At 41.0% G+C, this 14160-nt stretch overlaps 1 protein-coding gene and 1 non-coding gene across 3 annotated transcripts in view; both read left to right on the top strand.

Annotated features, from left to right (window-relative positions):
- The first annotated feature begins 856 nt into the window (after nt 1–856).
- The window catches only part of LOC136156221 (protein diaphanous homolog 1-like), a 45145-nt gene continuing 31841 nt past the window's right edge, over nt 857–14160 (top strand). The window contains exon 1 of one of the 2 annotated variants that reach the window (XM_065918769.1): nt 857–1100. In XM_065918769.1, coding sequence (XP_065774841.1) covers nt 984–1100 — 117 coding nt within the window. In that variant the 5' untranslated portion in view covers nt 857–983. The remainder of the gene's footprint in view (nt 1101–14160) is intronic. The other variant, XM_065918768.1, reaches the window with a different exon arrangement.
- On the top strand, nt 10245–10351 carry LOC136156683 (U6 spliceosomal RNA). Its single transcript, XR_010661171.1, has one exon. It is a non-coding gene; the product is annotated as a U6 spliceosomal RNA (small nuclear RNA).

Genomic DNA, 14160 nt, shown 5'->3' with positions numbered 1-14160 from the left:
CATGTCAGTAGGGAATCCTTTTTAAACGCAGAGCTTGGCAATCAGACCAACCTGGTTTTAATTTTTTTTTTTTTTTGTCAATTATGTGTCCTTGGGCAAGTCACTTCAGTTGTCATTGTACAAATTTCCTGTCCTTAAAATGGTGAGACTAGTAGAATCTGTCACATGCCGTTGTGGAGATTCAGTAAGAAAATATTTGTGTTTTTGCATAGGGTCTGGCATAGAACAAGTGTATGGTAAATGGTTAACTATTATTAAGTTTCAGGCACAGCAATGGCAATAACTAGTTTTTCCAGATTAGGAACATGGAACATAGTAGACCTGGGATTTAGAACTAGGTAATTGAACTCCAGAGCTAGTAGAGTTTGCTCTAGCACTGGCCCTGAACCAAGCTCTGTTCTTGGCACATAAATGGTAGCTATCACTTTATTTTTTCGTGTGCTCCATGGGTATTGAACACATAAAAACTATTATCCTGGAAAGCCTGGCACTAAATTTTCTGCCAGGATAAGTCTCTCTCATGCGATTTTTTTGGTTCAGGTAATATCTCGGTCTGGGGGATGAGAGGGTTCAGGCTTCACAGCCACGTGGGCACTGCGTGGGAGCAGGGAGGCCTGCGCCGCTCCAACCGGCAGGCGGCGCTGTCCCAGAGAGTTACACCGCCCACTCACCACCCCCCCCCCCACGTGAGTCCAAATGGTTAGGCCCGCCAGGCAGGTAGTGCGCTTCCGCGGCTTTCCTCCACCCTCTCCCTTCCCCTGTTGGTAGGGGCTGCGGGTCCGGGCGGAAGTGGGGCAGGCGGGCGGGAGCGAGGCGTCGTCGTTGTATATTCATGAGGCGCGCGCAGCCCGGCATGCTAATGAGGCGGGGCGCGGCGGCGGACTGAGAAGCTGCTGGGCGGCGGCGGCGGCAGCGGCGGCGGGCTTGGAGCTGCCGGGCGGGAGCGGCGTGGGCGCGGGGTCACTAGCAACGCAGACCTGGACATGGAGCCGCCCGGCGGGGGCCTGGGACCCGGCCGCGGGACCCGGGACAAGAAGAAGGGCCGGAACCCGGACGAGCTGCCTTCGGCAGGCGGCGACGGCGGCAAATCCAAGAAATTTGTGAGTGTCCCTCCCACCTGGTTCCCTCAGGCTGGCCCCTTAACCGCCCTCAGGACCCAGAGACCCCCCGCAGCTGGCCCCAGGGGTGCACGCCCGTTTCTAGGGAGCCGCCCCCGCGCCTCCCTTCCTCGTTTTGCTCGGTGCTGGGCTCCGAAGCCCGACCTCCGACCGTTCTGGGACCTCGGGAATCCCCGGAGTCCCACTCGGCTCTTGCCCTGGCAACCTCGGGGCTTTCTTCACCCCCCTTCTCCCCTCCCTCATGTTCTGCCCTTACCCCGCGTAGCCCTGGACAGTCTCAGCCCTATCTCTTCCCTCTCAGCCCCACTTCCTTTCTTCTTCCTCCGTTACCCGAACACGCCTTCTCTATCTCTAGCCTCAGTGCTTTTCTGGGTCCATTTTCTCTTACTACCCTTCCCCCCTTTTTTGGTATCTTCTTATTTGCTTCTTCAAAGGTCACTTCCTTCCCCAAGCTTGATCCCTTTCACCTGCTAACTTTGCTCCCGCCCAGTCCCCTCTCTGGGCCCTCAGCCGGGTGTCACCTGATAATCCTTCCCCTCAGGAATGTTACCTGTCTTGGGCGCTACCTTCCCTCTTCCCTTGGACGTTTGTCCTTGTGACTGCAGAAATGGGTTCTTGCCCAGTTCCTGTGATCGTTGGGTATGACGGTAGTTGGCTTTCCAGTATTTCCTCATCCAGAGAACCTGTCTCTGCCCTGTTGCTAATCGGTCTCTAGTCAGGGGATTGGAACTTCTCTCAAGAATATGCCCTTCTTGACTTAAGAGTGGTGATCACCCTCCTCACGGGGAAGAAGTTGGACTACAATGGTCCAGAAGTTTTTGAGTACCTGATTATATTGTCTTCTATGCATTTTCATGATAACAATCTCCTCGGCTCTTCCGCTACCTCCTTTGCCCAGGGCTACACTGATAACCTTTTTCCCGACCTGTAGAAAAGTCAGGCTTTCTTCAGGTGCCAGTTACTTCCAATCTGAAAGAATACTGGTGTTCATGTAACACCGTGGTTATCTTAGTATCTTTGCCCACACTGAATCTTGATTTTTACTCTATCTAGGGAAAGATAGGGGGCGCTGTCCAAGATAGGGCGTCTTGGATCTTAATAACTTTTCCTAACTAGTTTTGTAGTCTTCTCTTCCATGTAATTCACTCTGCCGCCCCAGTGTCTCTTTCTACTAACCAAATTGTTTCTAACTTTCCCTCTTTCTCTTTTCTCTTATCCCCACCCATTAGCATTCTGACGCAACTCCACAAGTTTGGGAAGAAAACTGAGAAAGTGATGAAAACAGGAAGATAATGTTGCTTTAGGACGTAGAGGGTTGAGCTGTGGAGAGTACTGAACAGATTTAAAATAGTGACTCATCTCTTCCTACCTATTTCCATCAAGACAGGTGCTTCTGGACTGTCCTTTCCAGTGACTATAGGCTGTCAAGTCAGTGCCTGTTTTTATCTGGTGACTATCTTTTTACCCCCCCAAATGTGGGTTTAATAGTAGTGACAACCTTCCCTCACTGGTGATCAAAGCAACATTCTCCCAGGTTTCTTTAAGATAAGCATGACACTCTATAGTTAGGGAGCTTTCCTGCTAAGTCTTAAGCTTTAGGGCCCGTGTATCTTCTATTTCTGTATCCTTTTGTTTTGCTTTTGTTTCCATGGGTACTATTTGACCTTACTCACCCGAATTCCAGCTATTTTTGCTGATTTATAGTGACCTTTGTGACTTGTAAATGTTTTTCAAATTCTAAATGGAATTTTATGTGTGCTTTTGTTTTACCTAACATGAGTTTCACTAATTTGTGAATTCTGCTAAGTATTTGGGTCTGAAAGGTGAGATACCTGAGGAAATTGAACTTCTTTTCACCTGTTTTTTGGAATGTCCATGGAGTCTTGTGTATGCTGAGTGGATTTGGCTCAGAGTTGTTGGTATTTGCTTTAAGGAGGGTGGAGCTGAACCAAGTTCTCTTTTTCTTTCGAGGTGTTTTTCTTAACTCTTAATCTGCTGAATTTTTAGAAAATAGGTAACACACACAGGTAGTGAGGAGAATTGCATTCCTGGCTGGGGGTTGGTAGGTTTCCAGGAAAGTAGTGCTGTTTAACCCCTTTATTGCCAACTATACCATCCCTCAAGGCTTTACCATTGCTTTTTATGTAAGAACTCTGTGGAAATGAGAGCTGAGGAGGAGCATTGCAATCCACTTCTCTTTGTGTCTGTGTATGTATGTGGGGGTGGGTAGAGTGGGTGAGATTGCTGGTTTGCTTCTGTTACCCATGGCTTAGTTTTCTTGAACTGTAGGCTAAAAGTGAAGTCAAAGGGGTTTCGCCTACTCCACCTTTTCTAGTGTGTGTCCTCGGGAACTCCATTAAGAATACATTTTATAAAACTGCACTCGTTTGGACTGAGTGTGCCTGAAGATTATTTGTTTGCATCTGAGGAGTTACTAATCCCTTTAGCTGCTGTATACCTTTCCAAGCTTATGCGGATTCTAAGTGCAGGTCAACTGATGAGAATACAGAACTCACAAGTTACCAAAGATTTGCTCTTTACTCTTTGAGGTAGCTTGTGTGGAAAGGACACAAGGAGCCTAAGTTGAAAAAGTGGTGAGAATCACCTTTTTAAAACATGTTCGAGATGCAAACGTGTGTGGTGAAGCCAGGCTGTCTGGTGTTCCATTCCTTGGTTCTTCAGTCTGTCTCTGGGTGGGCCATGAGCTTATCCCTCGTCCAGCATTATTTCAGTTCCTTTTGGAAGCCCTTAAGACAAAGGAAGATAAAAATGCTAAATGAACAGAGTGTTTTCTTACTTTTTAGCAGTGATGAGTGTGGGTGTCAGATAGACTGATTTCTGAAATATGTGTAAGGGGAGTAAGTGTAAGCAGGATGTTAGGAGGCTGCAGAGCATTTCTGCATTTTGTAGACTACATGTCTTCCCGTACAATCAAGGATTGATCTGTTTTAAGAAAGACTATTGCATCTTGATTCAGCTAGGAGCCTGACTTTGTAAAACAAGCTTAATGTGGGATTAGAGACAGTACAAGGTATGTACTTTTAAAAATCTTGTTTATTGTTGGACATCTATGTTAAATTTTTACTATGTTGCAGTTTCTAAAAGCAAAGTGAGAGTGAAAGTACATTTAGTTGTAGATCCCTGTCCATCCAAAATGAGAGCAAGGATGAAGGATGCTAGGCAGAATTTTAAACAAATATTAGGAAAGGTGAAGATTATTTAAAAAAAGTGGAATTGTTCCTGCTTCTTTCCTCTTAAAGATACTAACTTTGATCCAAAAGGTCGCTCAAAACCAAAGAGTATGCAGAGAACTTTATACAAGTCATTTGTGTTTTTTGAAAGTTGATAAACACAGGGATTACATAGTTTGAAAAGAGGGAGGGAAACCTACAGGAATGTTACTGAGAGTTTGAGACGACCGCATGATACCTTAAAAATTTGCTCTCTGCCTGCCTAGTCTTTAAAGACAGAGCCCAAGGATCACTGGATAATGTTATTTTCACTTGTCTCTAAGGAAATCCTGTTCATAGGAGGTGAAACTGAGGGAATGCCTCAGCATTTAAATCTCTTGAGAGAGTTGTTAAATGTTGGGATATTTTTATGAAAAGAGTTGAAAATTTTATGACTTGTTAATTGTTTATTTAAAAAGCTAAGAGAATAGTAACAAGTGAGGAATGATTTAACTTTGTTGATGGGCATACAGGTCAGAGTAGACTAATTTTATTCCCTCTGTGGTATTTTTTGTTACCCCTGGGGTGCTCACTGTATTTTGTAAATGGATTGCCAAGTTATTCTTGGAGAGTGTTATATTTTCAGTGAAATGTAATAGAGGCTTAAAAGATAAGGTGTGAATTAGAAGAACAGGTTAATGTTTATTAACAGGAAATACTCAGTATTGTAGAGAAACAGTTTGTACATGCAGGTGGTGTTTTCTATCATTTTGTGTCTCAGTTGAAATCATTCATGACTACCAAAAACATCCCCATATTCAAACAAACCTTGTGTTTTTCTTTATTATGTTGAACCTTCTATTCTTTATCACTTTTATTTGAAAGCAGTAGGGAAAAAATCACCTCTTGCTAACCAGCAGAGCACCATTGATTGGTTGTCCCTGATTAGGGTTAGGTGAGACCAGGTGAGACCGTGCCAGCCCTCTCTCCCTGCCCTGCTGTCTGCCATTCCCTCCCTCTTTGTTTTTTAATATTGCCCAGCTGCTGTAAGCTGATTCTAGCCCTTTTGATATTCAGGCCTTCGGGGAATCAGTAGTAGTAAAAGATGTTGATGCTGAAATTTCTTAAAACTTCAAAGCTAAAATTGAAAAGTAAAGAATATTTTAATCACTATGAACATATCTTATTATCTACCTGCTTTTTTTTTTTTTAACAATTTTTCTTTTTTTTTCCAAACAATTTTTCTAATCGAAGAACTCTTAAGAGAGTAAAGATACTGAAGGAAAAGGGAAATTGAGACCAGTATTTTAAGGAATTTTACCACTGATTACAGGATAACTCTGGGTTAATCATTGTTCTTTCAACTTGGAGATTCTTACTTCATTCATTATTAACGCTTGCTATGAATGGTAGTCTTAAAATTTTAGAGTTGGAGGGGACTTTAAATGTCATCAAGCCCAAACACCCACTCAGTGCAGCAGCAATCCCTTCTTACAGTTGTAGGTTGAAAATTGAATAAATAACCAGCTGAGGAAAAAAGCATAGATTTTGGATTCTACATTTCCTTTAGTAAATTTCAGGATCTTAGAAGAAAGTGATCATGTAAAAGGAAGAGATATGCTAGAAACTCTGAGACAGAGAGAAAATATTGAAGAAAGTGACTCTGTTGTATAGTTCTGTGACAATTAGGGAGTATCAATTTGTCCTTTAAATAGTTGCTTAAATTTTCTTCCCTCCAAGAAGGGGGATGAGACGGATAAGGGGACACAAGAAAGAATTGTCATAATGAACTGAATTAAGAGAAACACGTTGCATTCGTGTGTGGAAGCCATGTTATATGGAAGATGGGAAATTTTATCCTTGGCTGTGATTATAAGTGGTCTTTAGGCAGTAGCTGCTTTGGCATTTTGTCAGGGTAGCAGATACAGGTAGAGTTTATGGTGTCCTAGATGATTTTTCCAGGTTTCTGATTGTGACTTATTCCCTGTTTTAGGAATAATACTGTTTGAAAGCAATAGGATTTTCATTTTCTTTTAAGACTTAGCATACTTTAAGGATCCAGCAGAGATTGATTTATAAACTGTCTTTGATCCTAAAGGTTACAGAAAACCAAGGTAGTAGGCTTATATCTCAGATATAGCTGCTTTTTTAAACCTATGTTAGAACTTGAGGATCAAGTAAAAAGATAACCCTCACTTCCCCTCTCGTGTTGTTCCCCACTGCTCCCCCGCCCCGGAGTAGCTCATACTTTATTCAGGGTCTTCACCTTTCTGGCTGTTAACTCTAACCATCTTTTTTTATTGGTGTATAATTAACATATAATAAACTGCATATATTTAGTGCACAATTTGTAAAGCCATTACCATCGTTAAGATAATGAATATATCCCACACCCTCAACAGTTCCTTCCGCCTCATTGTAATCTCTCCTTCTCACCCCTCCTTGTGCCCCAATGCTCAGGTAACTAATCACTGATTTGCTTTCTTTAACTCTAGATTGTTTGTATTTTCTAGAAGCTTATATAAATGGTATTATACACAATATGAATCCTTTCTTTTGACTTCTTTCAGCATAATGTATTTATGTTAGCTATATTAACAGCTCATTTTTTATTGCAGAGTAGTATTACACTGTATGGGTTTACCCTAATTTATTTTTTTTATAATTTTATTTATTTGTTTTGGCTGTGCTGGGTCTTCATTGCTGCCCAGGCTTCTCTTTAGTTGTGGTGCACAGGTTTCTCATTGTGGTGCCTTCCCTTGTTGTAGAGCATGGGATCCAGGGTACTCAGGTTTCTGTAGTTGCGGCATCTGGGCTCAATAGTTGTGGCTGCCAGGCTCCAGAGCACAGCCTCAATGGTTGTGGTGCACTGGCTTAGTTGCCCCGCTGAATGTGAGATCTTCCTGGATCATAGATCGAACCTGTGCCTTCTGCATTGGCAGGCAGCTTCTCTACCACTGAGCTACCAGGGAAACCCCTACCATAATTTATTTATTTACTATATAGACATTTGAATTGTTTCCAGTTTTGGGGCTTTGTTGTTTGGATTGTTTCTAGTTTTGGTTCTTTGTTGTTTTGCTGGGAACATTCATGTACAAGTTTTTGTCTGGGCATACGCCTTTATTTTTCTTTTGTAAATACCTAGGAGTGGAATGACTAGGCTATATGATACGGCTATGATTAACTTTCCAAGAAATTGCCAAACTGTTTTCCCAAATGGTTGTACCATTTTACAGTTTCACAAGCAGTGCATGGGTTCTGGTTCCTTGTCAGCTATTCATATGATCAGTTTTAAATTTTAGCCATTCTGGTGAGTGTGTGAGGGCTTCCCAGGTGACTCAGTGGTAAAGAATCTGCCCACCAGTACTGGAGATGTGTGTTCCATCCCTGGGTTGGAAAGATACCCTGAAGGAAGAAATGGCAACCCACTCCAGTATTCTTGCCTGGAGAATTCCATGGACGTAGGAGCCTGGCAGGCTGCAGTCCATGGGGTCACAAAGAGCATGCGTGCACACATGCACAGTGGGTATATATAGTGTGGACACAGAATTTGTCTGCCATTTCAGTAAGCAAAGGATGTTGTGGCCATAAAGCCATCAGCCACTGTTGGGGTCACTGATGGTGTACCCTGAGGGGAATTCAGGAAGGGGAAAAACAGGTTGCCAGCCACCAAGTCATCAGTCACTGTAGCTGTCCTGACAGTGTACCCTGAGTGGAATTCAGGATGGAGAGAAATAGGATACTGGCCTTAGGTAGTTAAGATGTGTATCAGAGGAATGATTCAGTAAGCCCATACTCTTATATCTTCCCATATACAGAAAAGTGCTGAAATCATTAACTTGAGATAATCTGTTTTGTAATTAGCAGTAATCTGTTGATGTGCAACCTCATGTTGTTTTTTTCCCAGCAAAAATTCCTATGTATCCCAGTTACTTTCTTACATCTTCGTAATAGTCCCTCAGAGCTGTCTGAGAGACTGCCATCCCAGGCTGTAGTCCTCAGTAAGGCCTTTGATTAAAACATAAATTTCAGCTTTTAGATTGTGCGCTTTTTTTTTGTTTTTTTTTTCAGTCAACAAATGGTATCTCAGTGTGACTTTTTTTTTTTTGGCGGCACCAGGTTTTCATTGCTGTGAGCAGGGGCTACTCTGCTGTGCATGGGCTTCTTGTTGCAGTGGCTTCTCTCGTTGCGGAGCATGAGCTCTGGGCATGTGGGCTCAGTAGCTGCGTCTCAGGGGCTCCAGTAATTTTGGCACGTGGGCTTATTAGTTGCTCTGAGGCATGCGGAATCTTCCCTGACAAGGGATCGAACACCTCTCCCCTGCAGTGGCAGGTGGATTCTTTACCACTGGACCCCCAGGGAAGTCCTCAGCGTAGCTTTAATTTGCATTTCTTTAATGATGTTGAGCATCGTTTCATGTGTTTACTTGCTCTCTGTATATCTTCCTTGAAGTATCTGTTCAAAAATTTTGCCCACTTTAAACTTTCTATTACAGTCTAAATACAAGTCCTTTGTTGAATATATATTTTACAAACGTTTACTTCCTCCTGTGACTTGCCTTTTCATTTTCTTAACGGTATATTTTGAAGAACAAAAATGTTTAGTTTTGATGAAGACCAATTAATTTTTTCTTTTAAAATTAATTTTTATTGAAGTATAGTTGCTTTATAGTGTTGTTTAGTTTCTGCTGTACAACAAAATGAATCAGCCGTACATATAATATATCTCCTCCTTTTTGGACTGAAGTCCAATTAATTACTTTTGCTTTTTGTATCATATTTCAAAAATCTTTGCTAAAATCACAGTCACTAAGATATTTTTCCTAAAGTTTTAAAGATTTAACTCAAATTCTCCTCTTATCACTGTGGAAATGTGAGTTATATTCCATATGTTCTCTTTGGGGTGTAAATTTTCACCTGTAGACAAGACAGACAATTTCCAATTCTTTTAGCATTGGGGACCTTTGAGATTCTGTTTATCCTGAAAGCATTTGCATCTCTTATGTGGCATTAGAAACCTTTTGTTTGCCTGTACTCAGTGTGTTACAGGTTGTATAATGCCAATCTTCCTATCTATAAATATTAATGATTGTTCAGCATCTTTATAGATAGGAAGATTACTTCATTGCAGACCGTAAGGACAGGGAGTAATAATAACAGTAAGAGTAACAATAATAATAGCACTTGTCTGTTATACTTACTTAGTCCTAGTGCTGTACTGAAGAGTTTTAGACTCATTATTGATCTACATCAATCTTATAAAATAGGTACTGTTATTATTCCCACTTTATAGGTAATTAAACTGAAACTCAGTGTGATCAAGCAACTTGCTTTAGGTCATAGAAGTGGAATTCAAATCTAGGTCTAGCCGATTAAAAAATAAAACACACACAAAACCATGTTTTTATTTACTGCATTGTGTTGACAGTTTATAAGTGTCCGTTTTTTTTCACTTGTATAGTGTCAAAGGAATTCACTTGTATAGTGTCAAAGGAATTCTGTAGTGTCATAGAAAATTTTGATGGTATATCTTTAGAGCCCTTAGACTACTGTGGTTTATTAAAACTGGACTTTCCTTCAGTTCAGCTAGTGGGAAAGAAGTATTGGGTCTAGGTGAACAAAGTGCAGTGGCTAAATACCTAACTGCTTTTTGCATTTAATAATTTAGACTTTAAACCACTGCAGGAATCTTAATTAAATCTTTCTTTTCTTCAGCATATAAAAGTAGCTGTTATAGTGCATGCAAAACCTATCTTTCTCCTGGTTATTAAAAAGTTGTCTAAATTATTATTTTTAAAATGTAACCATGTCTCTTTTGTAAATAGAACAGCTCTAACAGCATCACCTGTCAGGAATTACTGTCAAGAGCAACAAGCAGTGGTGACGTGCAGGGAGGAGGAAGCTGCTGCTAGACCCGCTCTCTAGCTGTCTTCTCTCTATGTTAGAACTGGCCCTGAGTACTCGCTTCGGCAGCACATATACTAAAGTTGGAACGATACAGAGAAGATTAGCATGGCCCCTGCACAAGGATGACACGCAGATTCGTGAAGCGTTCCATACCTTTTAAGGTCCCTGGACCCCCAGCCCAGCAGAAGCAGGAGAGGAAGAGAGAGTTCCTCAGCTGCCGGGGAGTCCTTGCCCCACCTCCATCCTCCACCACACTGAGAATCTCCCGACCTCCACACAGTTTCCATCCCCAAGGCCCTGAGGAAGGGGAGGGGCTTAGGGAGCCCTGCCTTGTTGTGTAGCCATCAATAAAAGTACCTTATACCCAGGAAAAGAAAAAAGACTGGCCCTGAAACTCAACCATAAGGATTGCAAATGGTTACCAACTCCAGTGTCTTTCCTGAGTCTGGGAACTGCTGAAGTTTATTCTCTAGACCTAGCAGTTGGTTAATAATTAAGACATTGCCACAGAGGTCCAGGTACCTGGAAACTAGGATTTTCTGTATGGTTGGTGGCAAAGAGTAGAGAATACAGTTTCCTTGTTTGTGTGAATCTGCCCTAGATCCAAAAGGCGGAAGATCAAGAAGTCATGTGGTTGACGTAACAGGTTCAGTCCATGCATTTTAAGAGGTTGTAATCTCATCCATGGCTGTAGAAGAATGGACAGGAAAAGCTCAAAGGCCATGAGCATAGGAGTGGGGACCTTTGAGATTCTGTTTGTCCTGAAAGCATTTTCACTGCGTATGTGGTGGTGGAAACCTTTTGTTTTCCTGTACTACTCAGTGTGCTATAGGCTCTGGCTGTTCAAAAGTTGTAGAAATTCAGAGAATTTAAGGAATTAAGTGGAAAGATTACTGAACTGAGAGTCAGAAGACCTAGGATTCAGAATCTTAGAATGCTGGAGGTGAAAAGGATGGTTAAAAGTTATTTAATTCATATCTCTTTTAGGTAAAGAAATGTGGGCCTAGAGAAGTGATCTGTCCAAATTTACAGCTAGGACTAGAACCCCCATCTCTCATTCCCAGTGACATATTCTTTCCATATATTTCTACTTAGTCTGACTCTGCTACTAATTAACCATGTGAACTCTGGGCAAGTGACTCCTCTTTTCTTGGTCTTTTCTTATGAAATGAGAGAATTATTAATAGCGTGAATGATTTCAAAGATCTATACTAATATCCCAAACTCTGCATGAATAATTTAGAATATAGTTGCAGGCAATGCTAGTTAGCTTCATAGAAGATGGGGAACATGATCAGCCCTGGAAATAAATCCAAGGATTGGTAGAGGAGAGGGGTAAGGGGTTTCATGGGGTGGGGAGTGGTGTGAACACAGGCTCAAGTTTGAATGTGTGGCTGTAGTAAAAAGAAATGGCCTGGTTATAGCCATCAAGGGGATAGTGGGAGATGAATCATTTAAAGAAAGCCACTTCATAGAGATTATTTTATCCCTGGGAAGAGCTTTTAGGTTTTCTTTCTGTAGAAACCTATAGAAAGCAGGACTGAAAATTTGCATTTGGTAGCATGTCATGATGCATGTTGATGCAGTTTTTGGCTTTGTGAATATGTGATGGTGAAGAACTTGAATACATTAATCTTAAGGTTCCAGCAAATCACTTCTGCTGCCAAGATGAAGTTTAGATAGTTGTTTGTTTGATTTCCATTCCTTTTCCATTATAATAATCCAGCTTCTCAAACATCCAGTGATCATTCTAGATTTTAAAAGATGTAACTGTCTTCATCTGAAGTCAAATTGTAGGCTCAGGTAGGAACTGCCATTGAGGGAACAGTCTGAGCCTATCTTTGGGTCTTTTCATTTTCTTCTAAACATACTCCAGCACAGTGCAGTGTAGGATTTGATCATATGCTAATTTGAAATGTTCTTTAGTCTTTTGTGAAGGCACTATATATGAAGAGAAAGAGAATATGATATTGAGATCTCTTTTGGGGAGGGTGGGTCATACCTCCCATCTAGCTTGTAAGGTATCTAAGAGCAGTGATGGAGTTTAGTTCATGTTAACAATATCCTGTTAACGTATTTTAGTTTTACTGTCTTCTGAATCTTGGGATTACTTTCAAGGTTCTCCATTTCTGTGATCTAATGACAGTTTTGAAAACATTAGTCCTCTCACCAAGGTAACGGTAAGGCAAAGAGAATCACTGATATGACTATACCAGACCAGAAGAACTCTGTTGAGAAAAGATTTTAATTTTCTCTAGAGATAGTATCTTAAGTTTTTGTCTTGTGTTTAATGAAGGGACATGTCTATAGGATTAAAAATCTCAGCATTATTTCACACAGAACAGGGCTGTCAACTTTTGTCATTATAAATGAGAGCAGTATTTGGCCCGATGGTCTTGGGATTGATAACATACATTTGGGGCTTCCCTAGTAGCTCAGATGGTGAAGAATCTGCCTGCGATGCAGGAGACCCGGGTTTGATCCTAGGGTCTTTAACATGCAGTTAAAGTGAACAATTGCTAAGTCCCTGTGTTACTGAATCTGTTAGTACAGTAGTCTTTCATAGCTTTACATAGAATATTAAATTAAAGGTCTAATAGAATAAAGAAGATGAAGATGAGTCTTCAAGTCCCTAGGATATGTCTGGATCTCCACGAAAAATGCTGCTGGCAGTAAGATTGCCTTTGTTTTTTTCTCCAAAGTCACATATTTCTGCCTATAGCAATGGAGTTCCTTCAGTTCCTTCATTTGGCCTTAGAAGCAAAGTTGTTTTGGACTCTTCTAAAATTATATCATCTTGCTTTCATGGGGCCTAAAGAGATATTTTTAGTTTTGTTAGTTTTTGTGAAAGATGTGTGTCAGGCTCCCCAGGCATAGAGGTTTCTAGTGATTTCTTGATTCTGGTATTTTAAAAAGATGGGAGTTGGCCTTAGTTGGCAGCTCTTTGCATCCGTCAGAGTTTGTTCGTTACTTACTTCTAGGCCCATGGGTGACGTCTGTTTCCTGTGATTGAAACCACAAGAAGTGGTGAGAAGCCACTGTAGGATATGTCCTATTCAGCAAGCAACAGGCATTGGGCTGCCCTCAAAAGAGCAGTAGTAACTAAGCACTGCTTTTAAGGGTCCCTGAAGAGACCCTAGACGTGATCTGACCCAGCCTCCTCATCTTAACATGAGAAGGCCACTGAGGCCTAGAGGTATGAAGTTGCCCAAGGTCATGTAATTAGGTGAGTTAGCTTTTAGACTCCACTAACTGTTCATTATTCTTTCTCATATTGCATTTTGTAACTAAAGTTTATTAACCGTGCCCTGCCAAAGTGTTTCCTTAAGGAAAGTATTACTGGAAAAGAGTAAATGCTCGTGGGCATTTTGAATATGAAGATTGGTTGATGTTGCTTTGCCTTTAGAGGCTGTGCTATGATTTTTTATACTTTTCTTTTGAAATGACTTTTACATACATTTTCAAAATAGCAAAGTCTAAGAACCCTCAATTTTAAAATTTTTATTTCACTTAGTATTTGAACATTTTAGTCATTATCTTTATGTACAGATATTTTTTACAATATTGCAATTACAGTTTCTACATGTTTTCTTCTTGTAAAACAGTGTCATAAACATTTTTCAGCTTTCTCATCTTTGAAAATTACTACTTTTGTTTGAAGTGGAAATTTGTTTTTCTTAACCACACCACATGGCTTGTGGGATCTTAGTTCCCCCCACCAGGAATCAAACCTGGGCACCCAGCAGTGAAAGCAGAGTCCTCACCACTAGACTGCCGGGAAATTCCTTGGAAATGTATTTTCATTATAAAAGTGATTTTCGTTATTCTCATTTTCTAAGAGAATATAGATGTGTATAAAAATGAAGTAAAACAATCCCCTCTCTTGTTTTCCAGAAATCATACTTATTTTTCAATAATTAGATCCAAAGAGAAAAATACATGTTAATATATGGAAGTCTCGTTGGA

Source organism: Muntiacus reevesi, chromosome 1, assembly GCF_963930625.1.
Source record: "Muntiacus reevesi chromosome 1, mMunRee1.1, whole genome shotgun sequence".
Classification (NCBI taxonomy): domain Eukaryota; kingdom Metazoa; phylum Chordata; class Mammalia; order Artiodactyla; family Cervidae; genus Muntiacus; species Muntiacus reevesi.
Note: the sequence above shows the minus strand (reverse complement) of the source record. Positions and strands in the feature narration are given on the sequence as shown.